The sequence below is a fragment of the Manduca sexta genome, chromosome 18, assembly GCF_014839805.1.
Source record: "Manduca sexta isolate Smith_Timp_Sample1 chromosome 18, JHU_Msex_v1.0, whole genome shotgun sequence".
NCBI classification, from domain to species: Eukaryota; Metazoa; Arthropoda; class Insecta; order Lepidoptera; family Sphingidae; genus Manduca; species Manduca sexta.
The window spans coordinates 14889916-14913873 of record NC_051132.1 but is presented as its reverse complement, the minus strand read 5'-3'; the positions used below and the strand labels follow the sequence as shown (position 1 = coordinate 14913873).

Below are 23958 nucleotides of genomic sequence, written 5' to 3'. Positions count from 1 at the left end.
ACTGACATGCTCCGTGCTAACTGCTTACAAGTAACCTTAACTAACAATTTCCAAGAAATGGCGGCCGATTAGCCTCTATTGTTTCTAATCGATTGTGATGATTACATTAATCTAATCATTATGTTTAGCGTGATTTAATTTTTAAACAAACCATATCATCCAGATCCGGCTTTAAGTACATTTTCGTATTGTCAGGAATGTATTTGCATATTTCTCCAAAGGTTTCTCGATGATCGCCAGGAGGACTTTTGAATTGTTTATCATATCTCTCGATAATCACATTTTAGACTTTAAGTATTGCTTACATAAATTTCATTTTTCTTCTCAGCCGGCCGTGGGCCCTTCGGGCGCCATCAGCAAAGTCCACAAGTCGGACAGGAAGATCGGCCACCGGCGAGTCGGCGAGGGTGGCGAGATCACCTACAAGAAGATCCAGTCGTCGCAGATTATGGGCTCCATACAACTTGGTAAGTCTTTGAAAGATATGATGAAGAATTACGCGAACTTCGCGTCATACAACTCCACTCTGATGATGGTTGTATAATCCTTTCTCTTCGTTTCCTGTCGTCCTCTATCGTCTGACAATAGCTAACATATTCATATTAGCTTGCCACCTTATTAAATCGGTGAATAAAAGGTAACGAGTAATATATATTAAAAGAACTTACAAAATTACTTTTATTACATCAAAGCTAAGGGCAGACGTGTCATCTGATAGAAGATGATATCCATCGCTTGAATCACTGACCGCACGAAACGCTAGAGTAAAACTGGGAATGCACGCCGGCCTACTATGTGATGGTAGTGCTAACCGATCTGTTTATTTATGAGAACTAATGAGTAAATATGAAATTTAGAAAATAAGAATATTTTGTATAATTCTATGTAGCTTGGCCGTTATATTAAGTTAATGACTTTGTGGGGTGAAAAAAAAAGTCGGATGCCTGATGGTAAGTGGCCGTTGCCTAACAAAAACACCAGCAAAATCAGTGGAATCGAAGAAGCATCGCCGGATTAAAAAAATATACGAAAATTGGATTTGGTCCTGGACACCGGTCAAAGGAACTGCGCTCACTGAGCTCGGATTAAAAAAAAAAACATTCGCAAGGCGAAGGTTCCGCTGTTCACACAAACACATTATGTATTTTGTAAACAAACTAGACACCGGCCATCAGAATGGATGTGCAATGTTTAAAATTAGCACCGCGGCCTACGTAAGCGACGACGATGCGGTAATCAATGGACGCGGCATTGGCTGAGTGTGCACGTAACTGGACAAATGTGACGTCACGCGTGCAGTTGTGTTTGTGTGCGTTTGATTGATGATGTTCCTATAAATCTATTTGAGTATGTCGTTACGTTAATGGGACTTCTAATGGGATCATTAGTGGTCACTGACAAAAGGGAAGTAAGGTTTGAGGATGGAGAATATAGGCTTCCGGTAATCTTAGTTACCGCAAGAAACGTGGCAATTTCAGTAATTTTGCATCCGTTTTCTAGTAATATTCTGGTACTACATCGGTCGTGACGGTTTTTTCATGCCGTTATTAAAATTTTCTCTAGTATTAGCTTTGTCTTTATTAAACATTATAGCAGTTATCCAAAGTATATTCATGTTATTGGATTTTTATTTAAGCGTTTTTCAGTTTGCCTTCGTTGCCACCAATCGGCTCGCAGCTGGGGAAATCCTATGACGTTTACGAAAACACAATCTCTAATCTGTTACTGAACTATTATGCATTGACCTTGCAGTGTTATCCTTAAACTCAGTGAACAGTCCGTGATCTTAGATCAACAAGACTTTAGTCATTTTCTTATGATTTATTATTGACGTATTACTGTTTACTAGTAGTATCAAAATATGTTGTCCAATTTCTTTGTTAGAATATAAAGAGAACCTGGTGGAATCAAATTTTCATGAACATACATGTGTAAAGTAAATTTGTCAAGGAAGATTTCTAGTGTATAAGACCATGTAGGAAGGTACTGCGTCTTTGTCTATGTCAGCAGTGTCCATTATATCAACACTGAATTATATGCTGTTCCAGTGCTGGCACGTGCGTGCCTCTTCAACTATCGAGAGGAATTAGGGCTTAGTCCATCATGGTGGCCTCGTGCAAATTAGCAGACTTCACATACCCTCAAAATTCTTAGAGAATTCTCAGGTATGCAGGATTCCTCACGATGTTTTCCTTCATTGCTAAAGCAAGCGATAATTTACAAAGAAATGATTGTCAATGCGCTTGACAATTTAAAAGACATTGTACTAGATATTATAGAATTATAAAATTAACATGTCATTTTCAAGAGGACGAGAACTGTTCAGTGCTATGCAGAGCTTTGTGTTTCACATTTTTAGAAAGCGATCTGGTGAATTGTCAGTCCAGTATTGGCCTAGTTGCAACCTTCCGTCCGCATTTATTTTAAGATTAAGATGACTGAGAAAGGTGTAGATTTAAGAGTAGAATCGTATTTAGGCATCGTAAATATATCAGAGTTCAAGCGTAATAACAGCCTGCTACTGTATAATATATATTTTTTTTATTGCTTTGAATGACGAGACGAGTTTGCCGTTCGCCTGATGGTAAGCAATACGACCATAAACAGTAGAAACACTATCCAACACATGAGACATGAGATGTTAAGTCTTATTATGGACATAATAAGACTTAACATCTCATGTCTCATCCGGTTTGAAGAACATTGTAGTCACATTAACTACTGGACAGTAGTTAATGTGACTACAATGTTCTTCAAACCGGAACATAACACACTGCTGCGTGGCGGCAGAAATAGACATTGCGATGGTACCTACCCAGTGGGACTCTCACATGTGAAAGACCTAGCACCAGTGTATATCCTATTTTTGAGAAAATTGAGGATAAAAGACGGCCTGAATTTCTATAGATGAAAATATCACCATAGTTATAAACAATTGTAGCCATCACTAACCACGTTATAAAATAGAAAAAAAAAACAAATCTCTTCACTAATTTATATATTTATTTAAACAAATATGCAAAAGTTACCGTAACACTCTTTTGCTGGATTTAGCATAAAAAGAACAATAGTAACTCGTTTACAAGTCACAAGGAAATGATTAACGTTAATTAATTGTACTTTGATGTTATTTCTAGAATATTCTACGGGGTGTGTTGATGGAGCATGATTATACGTATTGTATAGATACATTATAACGTGTTTTTATGCAATTGCTCAAGACTGGCGAGCCGCTCGCCTGGTGGAAGTGTTAAGACTGTCCATTAATAGTAGCTATACTATCCAGCAGTGGTGACGGGTCCATATCCGGTTATAAAAGTTTATTGTGCACACACTTGTGCACTATAATATCTCCTGCGTACCTGGCAGAACACCGTTGAGATTGGTCGCGGTGGCCGAAATTCGGCTAAGAGGGATTCAATTACACTTACTCACTTACTTTAGTCCCTTAAGCACTGATTTTGACATATTTGACATTTGTCATAAACTAGCTTTTGCCCGTAGCTCCACCCACTTGTTAAACAATTCCTATAGCTCTCAAGAGTAATGTAGTTTCTTATAAGTGAAAGCATGTCAAAAATCAGTTCCAGAGATAAGCTCCTACAAAGCTAAAAAAATCCTCTTTATAATGTTAGTTTAGACAAGGCAAATATATGCAGTTTTTTTTACTAATACTACCAATTAAGAAGTTAGCCGTAACAATAACCTTCTTATAAATAACTACATGCAATTTCGCGGAACCCTGATGAACACCACGAAACCCGTTCGGATATCGTTGATCTATTTAATTTATGCAATATCCGAACGAAGTTCGTACATCCGCGTGCACCTCGGGTTACTCCACTAACCTAAATTGAGCGGTTTGTGTTAACCGCGCCGGAGCGTGGATGCTAGCTCCATGCCCACGTATTCACAAGGTCGATTGTAATGTTATGTAGGTAATGTAATAAATTCACCCCGTAGTGGGTTTTTCGCGACCTTATTCTTAGATCTATAAGGGCTAATTGAATTTAGGTTCTATGGCAGGATATTTCGCGACCTTATTCTTAGATCTGTAAGGTCTAGTTTAATTTAGGTTCTGTGGCAGGATATTTCGCGACCTTATTCTTAGATCTGTAAGGTTTAATTTAATTTAGGTTCTGCGGTAGGATATTTCGCGACTTTATTCTTAGATCTGTAAGTTCTAGTTTAATTTAGGTTCTATGGCAGGATATTTTGTCACCTTATTCTTAGATCTGTAAGGTCTACTTTAATTTAGGGTCTATGGCACTTTGTATTTTGACTAAGCGAATGATGCGTGTTTTGCTGTTTTCCTAATTATCTCAATAGCTTTTTTCGATCCATCGTTTTAATGGGCCAATCAGAACAAAGCTTTATTTGACATGCTTACAAATAACCTTATTTTGGTTGGTTAATTTTCTGGATCATATAATAACCACCGGTAGCTTGGGTCTTGTGACTCGCCGTCGGAGTGAGATTTAATTTATTTTTCTATGTAAAAAAATAACTTTCAAAATAAAGAGAATTATAATGAATACTTACATAGTATATATAACTAAGGATGCAATATATCTCATTCGCGTATGACTAGCGTCGTAAATCGATACGAAAGCCGTGCGCGTGCAAAGTCGACCAATATGAACCAAATAATTGTATCATTACACGTCCCTAATTAAATATAATCAACACTATGTACATGTTAAAAGATACGTGCACTTGCTACGTGGATTATATTATTTATATTAATTAATTCACGTGGGCTGATCGTAAGGTCCGATTCTTATGTCGAAAAACGCTAACCATTACTAAACTAACTATATTGTTGTATTTCAATATTAGCTAAGGCTCGACCGAGACGGGTTTTTCAATCTCGGCCGAGACCGAGAATGAAATAAAATCTCGGCCGAGACCGAGAACCGAGACCGAGAATAGACAAATCATGAATGAACTATAAAAAAATTGTTAACTGTATACTACAGTAGGCACTGTTTTATAAAAAAAACCGCTTAACAATCAAAGTCAAATAACATAATATAGTATAATTTTTTTTCGGTATTTTCACCCTTCATAGAGTGTCTCCTTTTATCGTACAAGTAATAACTCAGCAAAACAATACTTATAAAAATAATTTTAACAAAAAATTAAACCGCCTTCAAAAATCCACTCAAAACCAAAAAATAAGTATGTATGTATGTATGTAAGTAGATTCAAGTAAACCTAACACAAAAACACAACTGATATATTTGGCTCACAGTACAACTATCGCGCTGTGGTTTAACACCTCTGCCTACCTCTGAAAAGGGTAAAAGGTGTGATGCTATATATATGTATGTATGTAAGAAGTAGAGTCAACTAAACCCAACGCAAAAACACAACTAATGTGTTTCGCTCGCAGTACGACTATCGCGCTGAAATGTTACACCTCTGCCTACCCCTGAAAAGGGGAGAAGGTGTGATACTATATATATGTATGTAAGAAGTAGTTTCAAGCAAACCTAACGCAAAAACACAACTGATATATTTCGATCATAGTACAACTATTGCGCTGTGGTGTTACATCTCTGCCTACCCCTAAATATGGGGAAAAGGTGTGATGCTGAATACATATATGTATGCATGTAAGAAGTAGAGTCAACTAAACCCAACCCAAAAACACAACTGATATGTTTCACACACAGTACGACTATCGCGCTGAAATGTTACGCCTCTGCCTACTCCTGACACTCGGAAAAGATGTTATGCTATATGTATAAGTATATGAGAAGTACACTCAACCAAACTCAATGCAAAAACATAACTAAAAACGTCATAGGAAAGCAGAATTCACTCACTCACACCGAGCGACGAATATGGCCGTGCGCTGATTTGAATCTCATTCTGTTCCGTACAAAATTTCTCGGTAATTGCCGAGAATCTCGGCGGTTTTTAGTCGAGAACCGAGACAAAATTCTCGGCTGGATTTATAGCCGAGAATGCCGAGACCGAGACCGAGACCGAGATCTCGGTCGAGCCTTAATATTAGCCAATCACAACGGCCCTATGTCTACGCACTGCGAAGGCTGCCATGCCGTCAGAACTGAGAAACAAACTTGTTAACACAGCTTTACTCCGTCCTTAGATAAAAAACGTCTATGGATAAGGGGGTAACTATGGATTTCTATTTTGGTGATATGCACGTTCTGCCGTGGTAATCGAGAGGTCAGTAAGTCAAAGACGGAAAATTACTACTCATTTGGAATATACGTTATACGAACTGTTTTCCTATCTAAGTTTCATACGTCTACGTAAATTAGAATAGCATTTTCTTGTTTGATAAACAGCGTTAAGAATGATGAGATAACGATGGATCCTAAGTACACTATCGATCTAAAAAATTGCGATATTCCCTTTTTTAACTTACTGTTTACTATTAAAACCCATTAAAAAGTTAGTAAATGATTGCTAATGCAGGGTTTTCTCTGTTATTAATTTTTGAATTAAATGGGTTTGGTAAACAGTATCTAGATAAAGAAACGCTAAAATGTGAATGTCGCAATTTTTCCAGATACGATAGTTTACTTAGGAGTCATCGATAATATTATAGTTAACCATGTAATAAATCAGAACCGCCTTTTCTGACTTACTGCTATATTGATTACCAGGTTAGCGTTGTACAAGCTCAGTTTTGAAGGAAACGAACAGTGTAATTTCTCTACATTGTGAGACCGTCGAATGTGGTCACATGTATTGTAGTGTGTTGTTATTAAATGTTGTGTGTATTTAGTATGTAAAAAAACACGACACAACCTCGTGTTGTTATTATGATTGGTTGAGAGACTACCACGTGACCGACGCATTGGCCTCTCGACCAATCACAAGCATCGAAATTAAACGACATCGACTTACGAGTCGCGTTTTTTTGAGACATTCTAAGCTGTTGTTGCTACTGTTTTTGGGACAGTCATGGCGTTTACCATCAGGAAAGTTCACGTCATTTGTTCGTGGAATACGCTTAATTTTCTAGACTAATTGACATGTTTTAGACTAATAAATGTACTGAACGGAGCCGTGACCGCAATGTAGCTAAAATGTAAACACAACATTTGATATGCGTCATGTACCGATACAAGTGATATCAATTCTGTTGTATTTAATTAATTCGACCTTCGCAGTGCAGTGATGCGTTTTTAAATTGTTTAGTTTACCTTTAATAATGTAATAATAATATCAGCCATGTATTATATACTGTCCCACTGGTGGGCATGGGCCTTCACGCTGGCCTAGTGCGGATGGGTAGACTTTATACTCTCAAAATTTCTATAGAGAAACTTCTCAAATATGCAGGTTTCCTCATGAGGATTACCTTTGCCAAAGCAAGCGATTATTCACAAAGCATAGACACAATTTTAGAAAATTCAATGGTGTATGTCGTAGGTGTTGAACCTGCCACCTTTATTTTGGTAGTCACTTCTATTCTCACCTAATCTCTCTCTACTTTAGATAAATCTAAACTCATTGCAATAACAAAGTACAGAATCTTGGATTGGGCTGAGTAACTTCTTCAAGGATGGAAACGATCTTGCAGAAATAGATTAATCACATTATTAAACTTCAAGTAAAACTAACCTGATGTAACTTAAACGTAACCGGTTGAATAATTATAACGTCGTGACTAATGAATATAATTAAGGATAACATGCTATTGTGTTAATCGTGTCACGTGTTTGCCGTTTGTTTTGTAAAGACGACACTCATTGATTGCTGTGTGTTGTGGACGTTAATACCTGGTGTGTAGATTCAACGTCTACTGGCAGAAAGGTAGTGAAAATTTATCTATAATAAACCTTAATTATTTATATTATAGTAGACATTTAAATGACGTAGTGGCTACAAATAAAGAGTCCGGTGACCCGTTTGCTTGGTTAGTGGTTACCGCATCCTTCCTATTTGCCAGGTGTACGCTATTTGTACAAAAAAAAAAAAATACTTCCGGAACTATTTTTTTGAATATTTCAACGAGATTAAAGTACGTACCGAAACATAGCGCTTGCGCCCTTGACATTGGAAGATAACAGGATAGCCTTGAGTTCACTTCCTCCCGCGCAGGAAACTCGCCGCTATTTTACTATTTAATTAAAAACCCTGATGGAACGAGGAAATTCGGTGTACTTTGCGAGGTTTTTGGTTGGGAAGATAACTGTAGTCATCAAGATTTTTTTAAATTTAATAATAGCGTGGTAATGATGTACGCGATTGTTTACTTTATGAAAAGGGGAGGGAGTCGATTTTTTACAGCAGTTTCATTATTGATCATCTTCTCAGTAAAGTATGACGAGTGCAGCGCATTTAATACGTTTACTATTAGACGATTGACAAAAATAATGTTTTCTATAAATTACAGCTTATTGCAGCTTAATTGAATAGGAAAATATCGGTTTTTGGTCAACCAGACTAATGCGCGCGCGCTTCGCGTCGAACGTATTTATACGTACAATGTATATAAAATATTTAGGAACGTTTTGAGCCAAAGTAACTTTAGAATATTCTTCTAAATGTCATCACCTAAATTTTGACGTATATTTTCTAACTAAGCGATTATTTAATATCATTTCCGTTTTTACTAGTCATTATGAGGCATAGAATAATAAAAAAAATATTTAACTACTTTTTAAGATGGAAATAACGATGTGTCATAGTTTAAAATTGAATCAAAAAGATGGTGTTTTGGAACATTCTAGCTTTAATTGGCCTTCATAAAAACAATACATTGTGTTGAGTAATCTTGGTTGGATTTAGACTTGTATTACTGAGTGCATTGCTATGTAACGTTGTAAATGCGAATGCCAACGTAGTGACTTGAGTGCTTAGTTATAAAAGCCACACGTGTGTTGGAAAAATATATAATGCAGAAACAATTTGCTACCAAGGATGATGAGTATGATGCGAATGAAGACATAGGTAGGTACAGTCTATTCAAGTAATAAAAATGACACAGAAATAATTATCACATTAATCGCTAGTCAGTGGTTTCCAAACTAGACGAGGCCTGTATCTTGCCCGCATGAAGTTTTATCAAAACTACTTGACAGCATAGTTATTCAATCGAAAATCTTTGTTTTTTTATATGCAATAGTGCGCGCGAACATCATTTAATTCTTGCCTGCTCGTTAGAAAATATAGATAGTAGCTGTTTTGTAATTCTGAGAATAGGCACCACCGCTTTTAAGAACCCGTTCAAATGATAAGTGATACATGCGCGTTAGCAAAATATGGCGTTTAGAGAACACGTATTTTGTACGTATATTGAGTGGGGTGTTCACGTTCTAATGCGCCTTTTGCCAACTTGCGTCTACGCTTGTTATCTCTACGGGGTTTTATTTGTTTTTGTCTGCAAGAAGTATTGCTATGTTTCGATTTGCATTAGAACTAGTGTAATTACTGGGCATTATGAGACTTAGACTGGCTTGCACAACCTCTTACTAAATATGATTAACGCAAAATATGTTATAGTGCTATCTTCGTCAAATCTTAATGAATGAGAGTGACAGTACGAAGTTTTAAATGCGCTAAACATGTTTAGTAAGTCGTTGTGCAAGCCCCCTTAGAGTGTAGAGAGCATCGCGCTACGTTAACTAGTATCAGGCGACGTATTTGCAACATCATTTATTTGTAAAAAAATCTTAAAATCCATCTAATATTTTGTATGGAAACGGAACAAACAATACCTTATCATTGTCTTATCTGATACCATATTTTCTTGAATTATTTTTTATGACTACCATGGCAGTCATCACAAACGAATCCGAGATGCGATGCATTGGCAGTGATTCGGTTGTTCTCGGAAATGCGATGACAACGTTCAGAATGCGCGGTGCGATTTGCGGAATTGTTGATTGCGTTCCTTTGTTTAGAGATTCGTTCGGAAACCGAGAAACGCCCACGCGACGGGTACGATGCGGGTTGAGATGAAAGATGGTTTCTTGAAGATAAATAGTGGGTATTTCAAAGGATTTTTTAAGATTAATTTATTTTTTTTGTGTAGGACATTGTTTCATAAAGATTCCACAATTTGTATTTCCGTTACTTATCGTTCCAATAGTAAGCCATGTTGTATTTTATGCCCCCCAAGTTTCGAATTCCTGAAGAGCAAGCAACTTATTATTGTGTTAATTGATTTTGAATATTATCTCAATGAAGATTATGTCGATGATAATTTTATAGTAAAAATTTCTCTGCGCTGCACTACGCCATATATGCGCTGGCCCATATGCTTATAGCCTCGCCCCTTCCACGTTGTTTAAAATAAACACCGTACAGAAAAGTTACTCGGGACACCTCTGCCTGGCCTTCGGGATTCGCAAGCGTGAAGATATCTTGATCGCAAGGGTTTTCCCGCATGATGCGTAATGGTAATGTTATTTTAATGTGCAACAATTTTATTTATATCAATGACTTGCATGCGATATGTTTTCGAATGATATTTAAATCGGGTTTAAACATGATGCCAATTTGTAATAGTACTAAAAGGTAGTATGAAAAAACCTTTTGTAATAATTAGGGTTGCTATAATTCCCCAGATTGGTTTGAAATAGCAATATGCTCGACTTGAAACATGTAACATTAAAATAATAAGGACGAATTTATTAGTTTTTGTCGTAAATGCAATGTTTCCTGGGAATTATTCTCCATAATTGGTGGGTTTAATACGCCAAGAGTTCATGTCAGTAGTTTACAAAGGCAGTTAACTCTTCCGTGAAATGAAAAACTATCTCCAGATGAAAATTGTGATAGAACTCTTCATAGGAAACACACCAATTGTATTAAAATAATCAATAGAAGCTAAAGAACATTTTGGCTTCCCCGCAAACGGCTGAATCACCGGAACAAAGTTTAGCCTTAACGAAACCCACCACGGTTCATAAATACGCGAAACAGTTTTAAAAACAAACTCGTCCGCGTGCCAAACACGTTTAAAAATAACCTTGTATTAGCAATTAGTCAACGATTACAATGAAAATAATACAATTTTATTTGTTAAACTGTTGCAAGTATAGATGTGGTAGGATATATTTTATATCCGTCCGGATAGCGACCACCGTACACAAGGTGTTACAACCCGCCATAGTGGCCCACGTAAGTGTGTCGCGTTCCGAGATCAGCCTGTGTATATCCGGTTCCAACAGGCCGGCATGATTATGTCGACTGCCGAGTGGTATTCATTTCTTGTTAGTCGACATTCTATTGGACCTCACTCAACTCAAGATCAGGTCCTGAGGGGTCACTTTGCCTTGCTTGTTTTAAAAAACGGGCGGAATCTCACAGGTTACACCCGGTATTTGGGTAAAAACCTGATAAGTACTCGCATTTTTGTACACGATCCGTTCTTCATTGATGTTTGTGGGTATATCGAGATTGTACTTAATCACTAGGAAATTTCCCAACACCAGTTGTAAGTCCTTTGTGAGTATTTCTCAGAATAAATGTACGCAACGAAACAGTTTTTAAGAAATATTGTTACGTAATTTTCTGTCTCATCTGTTTTTTTTCTTGTTTAACATTAGTCCTGTCAAATAATGTATATAGAATGAATATACTAATACAGAAAAATCCTTAATAATATTTTATAAAAATTATTTCGTTACATATGTATGTATTTTGAGAAATATCTGCATAGCTTTTAAATACACGTATAAGAAATAACGTGGCCGTTGGTCGATAAAGGTTTTAACATAGACTCGATCGATTGAAAGACAGTAATTTTGAGTATTTTTTGACCCCCATTAGCCCTACCACGCGAGTAGCGTCGCAGGCGAACACAATACAAAATTGAATTAGCTTTATCCACTCAAATATAAGCAAATCAAAAAGTAACGAAAAGTACGAATTCTTATCTCGCCTAAAATACGTTACCAAGACCAACTTGGCTTTTGTTATATCTTGAAATCTGCAACTATTTTGGAGCAAAAGTCTGGAGTAAATCCAACGGGCATTAGTTCCGCGCGCCTGGAGCTGTATCGAGAGATTACCCGTTAACAATAAATAAATACGCTTTGCATAAATGTTGTCGAAGTCAAGGTTCTGCAGTGCAAAGACTGAATGTAAAAATTGCTGAACATAATCAAATTTTAAAATCACCTTTAATCTTTTGTCTCAACAAACGTTTTTTTTTGCGTAAATAAATTTCATTCGGTTTAATTTAGATAAAGAAAAATGAATATTTCGTTTGAAGTTAATGTAGAACTGTTTTGAAGTTTTGGATTTGTTAACTGTACTATGATCAGGGATGGTTTTTGTAGCCTAATGGATTTAAAACTCTTGATTATATAAGATACTTATAATACTACATTGTATATATTTTAAATCCGCCCGGATAGCGACCACCGTACACAAAGTGTTAAAACCCGACATAGTGGCCCATGGACATTAGACGTGTGTTGCGTTCCGGGATCGGCCTGTATATATCCGGTTCCAACAGGCCGGCATAATTGTGTTGACTGCCGAGGGATAATCACCTCACGACAGTCGACATACTCTTGGACCCCATTCCACTTACCATCAGGTGCAGTAAAGTCACTTTGCCTTGTACTTAGAATGACATCCGTAAAAACGTGTGTTAAAGCACATGTATTAATTCCGAAATAGATTGGGTTGAATTTTTACAGTCCGTACCTCGCGTCACGTGAAATCTCCATTTATTTACTTTGGCATTGTCGGTCCTGAAGAGAGATCGTAAAATCACTCGCCATGTGACCCAAAAGCATTAATTCCGATTATAAAACTATAGTAATTACATTTTCAAATGCAACGAATTTAGTCACAAGTTACCCAATCGATGTACAGTCCGCGCACGAGCTCCTGGAAGTCATGTAATGCTGAAGTATGAATAAATGAACTTCGCAACTTCAGCTGAACTCCTACCAGTGGCGAAGGTTCCTAATAACCCGATTACTACCGGCTTCCCTTTATTTAGAACTAGCGACCCGCCCCGGCTTCGCACGGGTGCAATATTTCTCCACTATTTAATGGATGTTATTATACATATAAACCTTCCTCTTGAATCACTCTATCTATTAAAAAAAACCGCATCAAAATCCGTTGCGTAGTTTTAAAGATTTAAGCATACATAGATAGGGACAGAGAAAGCGACTTTGTTTTATACTATGTAGTGATAAAGGGAAGACGAAGCAGGTAATATATAGAATCTTATTATCATTAGAACGATTTACAGAACGCATTCATGCATATTAGTGGGTACCTATATGTTGTGTCGGATTCCCTTCCGGAATATCTCACCTTTCGCCACTGTCTCCTACATCGATAACGTAGTATCGAAAAAAACTGGATTAAATAATTACTTGGTGGTAGAATGTGTTGGTGGCGTAGTTGTTTGGCGTGCGCGGTACAACCACGGCTCTTAGTGCCGGGTTGCAAGGTGATATTTAGGTTTTCTGCTTATTAGTCCGATGTTTGAATTTGGGCCCGATATGGCGATAGATACTCCCTCTATCACGTATGAGGACGAAACGCATTTGACGCATAGCGGGTCCCCTTGTTGCACTTCTGCCTAACCTTCGGGGATAATGAGGTAATGCGTGTTTCAATGGCGAATCGTCCATACAACACGATTCCTACCGGCTTCCCTTTTATGTTTATTTACATTTCTCTTAGTTTTTGTTAAATTGGCCGCGATATGTTAATTAAGGCAATAATTTTTGCCTCGAGTTACCTTTTGAAATTTTTTTCCCTTCGCCACTGGCATGTTTGTAATTTTTTGCTTAACTCATGACTTATTCCATAGGATACCTCGAAGGTAGCCTGCGGAATGTATTTAATAATTATAATCTATATATATAAAAATGAATCCCTATTTCCCTTGGTCACGCCATCACGCGTGAACGGCTGGACGGATTTCACTATTTTTTGTTGTGTTTGTTATTTTCAGGAGAAGGATCTTACGAAAGAAAAAATTAAGGAAGTTGAGCGGAACGTTAGAAAATTTAAGAAAAGTTAATTTCAGCGATTGACAGAATGAGCGCTGCAAATTCATAGTTAAGACGGGATAACGTCTGTCGGGTCAACTAGTTATATATAATTAATAAATTCTGTAATTAACATATCCTCATCTTCCTTACAGGAATCCAGCACGCAATCGGTGGTCTAGCTTCAAAGCCTGAGCGCGATCTTCTCATGCAGGACTTCATGACAGTGGAGACGACGAACTTCCCCCACGAGGGTTCGAACCACACACCCGCACACCACTATTCGGAGTTCAAGTTCAAAACGTACGCGCCCATTGCGTTCAGATACTTTAGAGATCTGTTCGGTATACAGCCTGATGATTTTTTGGTAAGTTGTGTATACAGGTTGTTACATATTTGAACGGTATTTAATAGGTATACAGCTTGTTGATTTTTCCAATGTTAATATGTTTTTAGTTTTACTGTACCAAAACAATAGCTTTTATAGAGGGTGTATACTGTAACTATAAAAAAATACATTTCTAGACAAATTATCGAAAGTTTAGGCCAGGGTAATATTTCATTATAATTTCAAAAAATGCATCTATAGCTTTTGAAGTTTTGTGTGTTCATTGCCAAGTATCGCTCCATTCAACGGTGGAGGCAAAATCACGAAAAATGTTATATAGTTGAAATTTCAAAGAATTTAACGTGGGTTACAGCTTGGTTGTACTTCCGGCATCACTATAGTCTATGAGCGGCGGATAGATCTTACCATTTCGCAAATCGTTGCTCGTTCACCTACTAAGGCGATAAAAAACCCAAAACAGGACAGAATACAAACATAATCTTTGCTATACAGGATGCCCGTTCTGTCATCCATTACAGTGAGGTAATCTAATACAGGTCCGATATTATTTATAGGTTTTACAACCGATATAACTGACGTCAACTCCTTTGAAAACGTCATGCTATTAACTATATTTTAATCTTTTAAAAGCCTCACAACGTTACGTCAAACATCTGACGTCTGCTAACAATGAATCATCCTGTAGCTACATTGTATTATTATTGACATTATATTAGTATTATCATGCCAATGGCCCTATGTCTCAACATTTTCTTCATTCATTCATTCGGTTTTGGTTCCGACACGTTTTTAAACTGAGTATAGATTTTGACAGCAATAGTGTCAAGAACAAAAAGAGGTTCCAAAAAGATTATGTGCATTCATGTAAGACACCATCATTCTTATTCAAGTTAAATAAATACCCATGTTAAATTGCTTTTTTTGCATATTTTTCACCGTTTCGCCCTTACAGGGTCAAACTTAAAATAACAGGAAGCGCGCCATGTTCCGCATTATCTGACAATGTTGCGTGCTATCTAATATCTCATGTTTCGCGTCAATTTCTGCATGGCGCATTTGACTTTAAAATAACATAATTTATTGCCTAGGTGGCGTAGTTGTATTGCGCATGAGATACAACACAGCTCTGTGGTCCCGGGTGCGAATTCTAGGCCGGGCAGTGATATTAGGTTTTTCTACACAATAGCCAGTAGTCTGAAAAGAGTGCCCTCTAAGGCGATAGGCTTGCAACTTACCACGTCATGGGACGGAACACACAAACAAAAAATAGGTGTCCTGGTTGCTTTCTTATTGCTCAAATTTCCTCACGATGTTTTCCTTCATCGTTAAAGCAAGCCATAATTCACAAAGAATACACACATAATTTTAGAATAATCATAGGTCTGTGGGTTTTGAACCAGCGGACATTCATCTCGGCAATCCGTTCCACACCCAACTAGACTGTCACCGTTTTTAAGTTTTAAATTACGGTACCTCAAATAATAAAGCGTAGAAAAATAAATATAATAAAAAATTACATTCTCATGCGGATGTTTTTACAATTTGACACATTATTTGTCGTGTAGTGTGTGTGTTTGCGCAACTGTCGCGTGTGTTTGCCGAACGTGGCCACTTCGCAGAAACGCTCTTTGCGTTGTCTAATTATATTGGTTGAGATTTTACGTGAGTTAAGAGACAAATTAGAAGATTAAATTGTTTTTCTGTTATGATTATTTGGGACTGTTTTTTTTTAATTTATTTGTTTTTTTATTGTTTAGTTACTTGCTTGGATTTCTCGTTCGGGAAAGTCCGTTTGTGCTTACAGTCTATTTGTACTATCAAATAGCAGTATATAAGTGTATATGTATATTTTCTCGCAAAATATACATTTAAATAACTAATCGTATCAGTAGTTTTTAAGAAAATCATAGACGTACATACAGTTAGAATACAAAATCTCCGTCTTTTAAGTCACTTAAAAAGTAAATTAAATTTTCCAACTATATAATTCTTTCGCAGATGTCGATGTGCAGCGCGCCATTACGCGAACTGAGCAACCCCGGAGCGTCCGGCAGCATATTCTATCTGACGAACGACGACGAGTTCATAATAAAGACGGTGCAGCACAAGGAGGGCGAGTTCCTGCAGAAACTGCTGCCCGGATACTACTTGAACCTCGATCAGGTTGGTAACTTTGATAGAGTATATAATAAGAAGGATTTTTTTTTTTCGAATGAATTCGCACGTTATTAGTATATTTTTACAATAATTACATAGGCGTAATTATGGTAACGTGTTTTTAAACTCAGGGTAATGGAGGGGTGGGGGGGGTCCGCTATTTGATTCATAGTTCACTCCCCTACGCGACATTTGCTAACGTGGATTCAATAAGCAAACTGTAATGATGTCTGGTTGCGTTTCTTTTTATTCGTGAGAAGTTGTATTAAAGAGTGTGAAATCAGTTTTATTTTTGTATATGGTGTTAAAAGTTTTCATGTATTTTGTATGTAGGCACATAGGGGCAAATAAAACAGGCGAATCCATGCGAGATATTTACTTTTTCCTCACCTAAAATAAGTTACAAATGCACGCACGCAGGAGCGTTTGGCGTTGCCGCTATCACAATATAAAGAGAGACTGCGCTATCTTTTGTCTCTTGTGCAAAGTATTTTTACATATTACTCTCCATATTTATACAAAAAAAAATTGAAAACTAAAAGATTATACAAATTTGTCACATCTATACAGATACTCATATCTACGTTACCAGAAGGAATTATTAAAAAAATAATTACCTAGTCTTGCCATAAATATTGTAATAAAGAAAAAAGAAAATTGTTAACTGCAAATAACATTTATTAATTTTACAGTGTGTCAGTTTAATACATAAATATAAAACAATTAAAAATATAAAAAGCTTATTCGAAGTGGTCTCCATTGGCTGCAATACAGTCCTTTAAACGATGAGGCCAGTTATCAATAGAAGCACGCACTCTTTCCATGGGAAAATTCTTCACTGCCAATCGTATAGATTGTTTTAGGGACTCAAATTATCATGGCGTTTAGAGCAAGCTGTACTCTCTAAAACTGACCACAAATCATAATCCAGCGGATTAAGATCGGGACTAGACGACGGCCAGTCTTCAGCTCTGATGAAGTCCGAAACGTTCGATTCCAACCAAGACTGCGTGGACCGAGCTTTATGACCCGGCGCCGAGTCTTGCTGGAAGGACCATACTTGGTTATTGAACATGGTGATGTTAAGGGGCTTAACTACCTTCTCAAGAATGGTATCTTGATACACTTGTGCCGATGTTTTGATACCTTTTTCACAAAAATATGGCTCAGTCACTCCTTCATAGCTAACACCCCACCAAACCATCACTGAAGTCGGATAATGTCCACGTTGCACTCTGTCGACTAATTGGGAAGCTTCCTTAGAGCTTTGAGCATAAATACGGTCATTTTGTTTGTTAAAATGTTGCTCAATTGTAAAAATTTTCTCATCCGTAAACAAAATTTTTCTGTGACCTCCCTTTGCGTACCGCTTCAGTAGTTGTTTCGATTTTACCACCCTATTCTTCTTTAAATTATCAGTTAAGAAATGGCCAGTGCGTCTCTTATAGGCTGCAAGTCCTAAGTCATCTTTTAAAATACGCGACATGGTTCTAGGTGCTATCTTCATTTCCCGAGATAAAATCTTTTGCTTTCGGACAGGATTTCTTCGAATTCTTTCCCTTACTGCTTTGACCACCTTTTTCGTACGAACACTACGTGGACGGCCAGATCTTTTTCTGTCACAAACAGAGGAGGTCTCATTGTACCTATTAATAGCCCGGTACACAAACATTTTACTAATACCAAGTGTATGGAGAGTTTTAAAAATTGCATTTGGCTCCATACCTACTTTGTGTAATGCTATCACAGCGATTCGGTTCTCTTTATCACCCCACACCATTTTAATATCGCAAAATATTTTACAATGTATTGGCGCCAAAATGAGAAAACACAATGAACAATCGTATAAAAATGACAGATTCGAAATTCAAATGTAATATTTTTTTATAATTAAGTGTAACAGTATTTATGGCCAGACTAAGTATACTCAATTGCTTCCCCGTTTCTTTATTAACCCGTGTTATAATTTGCAGAACCCGCGCACGTTATTGCCAAAATTCTTCGGTTTGTATTGCTACCAGTGCAACAGTAAGAACGTGCGTTTAGTCGCAATGAACAATCTGCTACCGTCGTCTGTCAAGTTGCACCAGAAGTACGATCTCAAAGGGTCCACTTATAAACGGAAGGTGAGTTGTTTTTTTATAGAAGAGAGGACAATATAGAGTTAGGCTTTTAGCGGCATAAAGGTAGATGCCAATAGTGAGGAACAGATGGTTGCGTTCCTCTATGGAAGGGGAAGATTCCCAATCAGGCATATGTTGCGCCTGACCGGTCGCGAACCCTCCGACGGTTCCTATTCGGAGGTGGTATATATGCAACGCGTCGCTCAAATTGTGCAAGCGTAATCCAGGATCGTCTGTCGTCTGGCGTGATTGCTATGCGATAAATCACTATAGTTGTGTGAATACCACATAGGTCTTTTCGAAGTTCCGCTGATGTTGACGAGATGGCGGTATGTATCCTAATTGTACCGCTACAGGCTCTTGGAGCTTTATTCTCTGTGAGAGTGTAAACTCGTACAGCCGTTTTACGTTATCTTAGAATTTTCGAATAATAAGAAATTAATTTGGAATGGTCTTCTGTATGCCAATTTGTATTGTCTTAATCGTGAGGTGCGTTATGTGCTGGTTACGCACTGTCAAAATAACGTTTAGCCATAGAGAATCAGGGTCTGGTGGTTTATTATAATCAGCACTAATTGTTCATTACACGTTTTTATCTATGATGCAGATCCTTCATAAAAATATTTTAATCTTCTCTACATATTTTGGGTTAGTCCTTTGATTACAACTACCAAGTAGCATGGGAGCTCAATGCATCAGATGATTCTGTTGGACTTCAAAAAAAAGGAGGAGGTTATCAATTCGACGTGTATGTTTTTTTTTGGATTTTCCAACACACACACACTCACGTCTTCTGTCCCTGGACGGGTAGGCAGAGGCGCAACTGGTGGACCCACCTTCCACAGTGTGTATTCCGTCCCATGGTGTAATAATGGAGCGAGCCTATTGCAATATTGGATACAGATTTAACAATTCTTTTCTTTTTCAATGTATTCTTCGTTTTAATAATAAATATCCCCCACAGGCGAGCAAAACTGAACGTCAAAAGCAGTCGCCTACGTACAAAGACCTGGACTTCATGGAGCACCACAGCGAGGGTATCTTCCTGGAGGCGGACACGTACACCGCCCTCACCAGGACCATGCAGCGGGACTGCAGGGTGCTGGAGAGTTTTAAGGTAAAGCTTAAGGATTCTCTATATCTCATGAACCATTACGTAGAAATTAGACTTAGAGAAGGAACACTATATTTAAAAATAAAAAAGTTTTATTTTGCTGCCCTGTAGGCAACGCCTTGGCTGTTCCTTCGGCACATCAGGCGGATCATTTGCTCATTTTCCTACTAAGACAATAAAAAAAGTGTTTTGTGTGAATACTTAAAATTAAAATATATTTTCTGGTATTCTCTTTTCTATATTTTCCTGAACTTTCCTCAATATATTATATTCTAAAAAAATATATACAGGGTGTTATAGAGTGGAGGTATCAAAATCATTTTAATGCAAAGCGTTTGATTAGTTGCATATCATTTAACTTTCGATAGATATTGTCAATACCCTTTTTGTTTCACACGGTATATCCATTCGAAATGCCGCGAACGTGTTATTCGGCATATTATTGACAGTAACTCGTCTCTTCCAAAAAAAAATACATTGCAATTCTTAATTTACTTTAATTGTGTCGCTGTTTAAAATGTACGAGTATATCTCCCACCCCCAGATCATGGACTATTCCCTACTAGTGGGTATTCATAACCTCGACGAAGCTCAAAGAGAGAAGACCGAAGCGCGGAACCGTATCGAATCGGGCCAGAGCGACGACGACGCCGAAGGAGAACCGAAAAAGAGTGGCCTCAACCGGACCAGGTATGTTTGTTTGCTTTATTCGTTTATCTAAGAGAAGGGGGAAAACTGTCCGGTATAATTGTGACGAACGTCATGAGACGTAACGCCTATCTTCGTCTGACGTTATGGTTGGATTACTACACTGAACAAAGTGTAATGGCAATATGCAGCCTTAAAAAAGTAATGAAACTTGTATACAGCTGCTGTATAGATGTAAGATTACTAGAAGCTCCTGATAATAATTTATAATGGTCTGAAGTTAGTTACTTCATTTGTTTAGTTTTACTTGTAATATTTGTACTGCAATACCTCTCGGTATTGCCTTCAGGTTCAGCATAAAAATGGCGTCAACTGTACGATGGTGGCCTCATTTTTTTTTTGTTAGACCCTAATGCCGACAGGTTGATAATATCACTGGATTAGTTGATCGACTAGTCGATTGAGTTTTTAGATTTAAAGTAAAACATCTTTTGTATATCAGGTGGATGGTTACTTCAAGCTATTACTTCATATCTATTAGAATAATATGAAAAAATAGAATATAATGTCAACACCCTGTATAATGTATTTTGTGGTATTTCTGAGGACTTTATCTTGTGTTACCTCGAGTAGTTTTGTGTATATACCTATTCTCTATTTTCCTTTTTATTTATTTGAAAAGGTGATGGTGAAGTATTTTTCTTTTTATAAATAAACATTTCAGATCTGAACAGGCGAAGATGGATTTCGGAGCTCAAGTTAAAAGGACACAGTACGATACCAATAAGTTGATATGAATGTTTACTGTCTCACTCTAACACGTGTGTTAGCGCATACGACCATCTCTGTCCTACTTACTCTTGACGTTTTGTGATCTAACCTATACTTTCCAAGTGGGACCAGTTTAGAAGGCACATTTTCAATGTTTAGCTTTAAAATATATTTCATAAAGGTTTAGTAATAAAACAGATACTTACACATATTACGAATAACCTTTCAAAACATTAAGGAAATTAAATAATTGAAGTCATATAACTAAAATGGACTTATTCCTTTAAAAAAAAATTGAAAGTTTTTGTCTTTACAAACCCCCCATAAATGCGAAATTGTTTTTTGAAACGGTTCATTTGGATTATAAATGATTAAAAATACAGATAAAATATTTTGGTCCCACAGCATAATCGTTTTGAACTTGTGTCTTTAGAATTGGTCCCACTATATAATCACGAATCATCATTACAGTAATAAATTACGTGCATGCTGATTATGCAAATTGTCAAAATTAAAGTTTTATAGCAGTAGGTATGGTGTTCATTGCAAAAGGCTACATTATTTTGGAACTTGATATAACAGTGACTTCTCAACGTAGATTAGCGCGTTGACTCTTTTTAAAATTCAAATGCAATAATAACACGTAAAGAAACAAGAAGAGTTTGAAGTTATTTATAAAGAATGTATATACTAATGTATTTGTAAATATAGCACTTTGAGTAGACTAATCCTTTGGATGCATAATCTAGACATTGCAAGCCTGAAAACTTACTTTATTCCTACATTCTTTTGGAAATCTATAAAAGCATGTGCATTTAAAGTACCCATAAAACAGCTTACATCATTACAAAATAAACAAAGATAAACTTAAATTCTTCAGACATGCAGAAAAATGATGTGTGATATTAATGTAACACAATCTCATGCTTTTGTTGTCACTAAGTGTTTAACAAAAAAATGTCCTGAGGTATACGGTGTACTAATACAAACTTTCTGTAAATAACACAATATAGCGTAACATTAAATTTCTACGCTTATAATTGGAGCGCGCACCTCGACGCTAAAATCTCTTGGTATTCTAATTGTAAACATAAAAGATGGTGGTTTTATCTCGATACGTATGCTTAGGGCATCGTATTTAATCAACTATGTGGGGTAAAGTATGTCGCGTTGCACGCTGTCCCTTGACATAATGTAGTTTTACAATTAAAATGTGTGAAGCAGACACAGTAAAGTATATTAATAAAACTTTGATATTAAACTAAAAACATAACCCTTTTTCTAGGCTTTGCCTTAGTCAGGTAAAAGAGTACTTTTACAATTGAGAAACTAATTTACAGAATGGCTTACGCATGATTTCTTCTGCAAACAAAATCCGTTAATGTTGATCTTTTGCCCAACAAAAAATACTTTGTTCTAAAAGTTCGTATTGTCAAGACTTATTTGGTCCCGCAGGTCCATAAACCGGCAGCGCTTGGTCGCACATTCTACCGCCATGGAGAGCATACAGGCGGAGAGCGAACCCATCGATGAAGAAGAAGACGTGCCGTTAGTATAATAAAATATTCTTGGGTCCCATGCTATAATCAAAATATATTGACAAGTAAATAATATTGTTTATGAAAGATGGTTTGGTCCCACAAAATAATTTGGCCCCAATGTATATTTTTTTATAAGTAATAAGTTTGTTCCTAGGTTTAATACAATCCTTGAGTTACACTTGACCATAATGGAATAATCGAGTAATTAAATAAAAGGTTTGGTCCCGGTTTAGAATCAGATGTCAGACATTCAAAATGAGCCATATTTTTGTATAACTTAACGTTTAATATGTTCAATTATAATAAATTTATAGTTTTGGACCCATTTCATAATCCAAAGCAAATTCGAAGTCAAACCGCGCCAAACTATTTTTTTATCGTAAAATGTGTATAAATATTATACCAGCCCGGGAGGCATCCCCGCACGGAACGCGCGCGGTGAGCGACTGCTGCTGTTCCTCGGCATTATCGACATCCTGCAGTCGTACCGCCTGCGCAAGAAACTCGAGCACACGTGGAAAAGCATGATACATGATGGGGTGAGTCATTAACAAAATGATAGATTTCTTTGTGTTTGGTAGAATAGAAAGTTGACCAGGCGTACCATCTACTCGATTGTCTAAAAATTTAACATTTTGATATGACATTAATTTTAAATTTAATTATTACTAAATCACTTTATTTACAATGTTCTCTTGTAATTTAAACGTGAAATAATTGGAAAAGGTTGGTATAAATAATTTTGTTTTTTACTCAAGCAAACTCAATGGTTCAGTCACACAATAGTTTTCTTTAGCGCAAAAATTGACTTATTGGCTATAAATATTTAATTCTATCTATACGTTTCAGGACACAGTTTCAGTACACCGGCCGAGCTTCTACGCACAGAGATTCTTAGACTTCATGGCCAAAACGGTTTTCAAGAAAATACCTTCGTGTAAGTGTTACTCTATGATTTTCTCCAATATAATAAAGTATAAACTTACTTTTTGTGTTCGAGTCAATAAACAAATTCACAAAGCTTTTAATAACTATTTCTCTGTCAAAGTATAAATAGAATAGGGTTGCCATAGTGATAATAATCGATATCGATTATTACGAGTTATATCGACTTTTTAAAGCAGCTTGATTAATTATTTAATTGTTATAATTCTAGTCTAAGTGATTTATTTTTTTTGCAAATAATGCAGAGTTTATGTCGCCTAAAAAAGAAAATATATAAAGGTGGCAACAACTCGTTAAAATTTAGACGTTGAATATTATTTATTAATTTTAGAATAAACATCATTTCATTTTT

The 23958-nt window shown here is 36.7% G+C and overlaps 1 protein-coding gene across 5 annotated transcripts in view; it reads left to right on the top strand.

The window, feature by feature from the left end:
• Positions 1-23958, top strand: part of LOC115440301 (phosphatidylinositol 4-phosphate 5-kinase type-1 alpha) — a 50237-nt gene that overhangs the window by 5754 nt on the left and 20525 nt on the right. For 4 of the 5 annotated variants that reach the window (XM_037439830.1, XM_037439829.1, XM_037439828.1 and 1 more), the window contains exons 2-11: positions 329-467; positions 14114-14325; positions 16306-16470; positions 18438-18590; positions 19552-19704; positions 20246-20391; positions 21074-21121; positions 22576-22668; positions 23068-23200; positions 23511-23598. In XM_037439830.1, coding sequence (XP_037295727.1) covers positions 329-467; positions 14114-14325; positions 16306-16470; positions 18438-18590; positions 19552-19704; positions 20246-20391; positions 21074-21121; positions 22576-22668; positions 23068-23200; positions 23511-23598 — 1330 coding nt within the window. The remainder of the gene's footprint in view (positions 1-328; positions 468-14113; positions 14326-16305; positions 16471-18437; positions 18591-19551; positions 19705-20245; positions 20392-21073; positions 21122-22575; positions 22669-23067; positions 23201-23510; positions 23599-23958) is intronic. The other variant, XM_037439827.1, reaches the window with a different exon arrangement.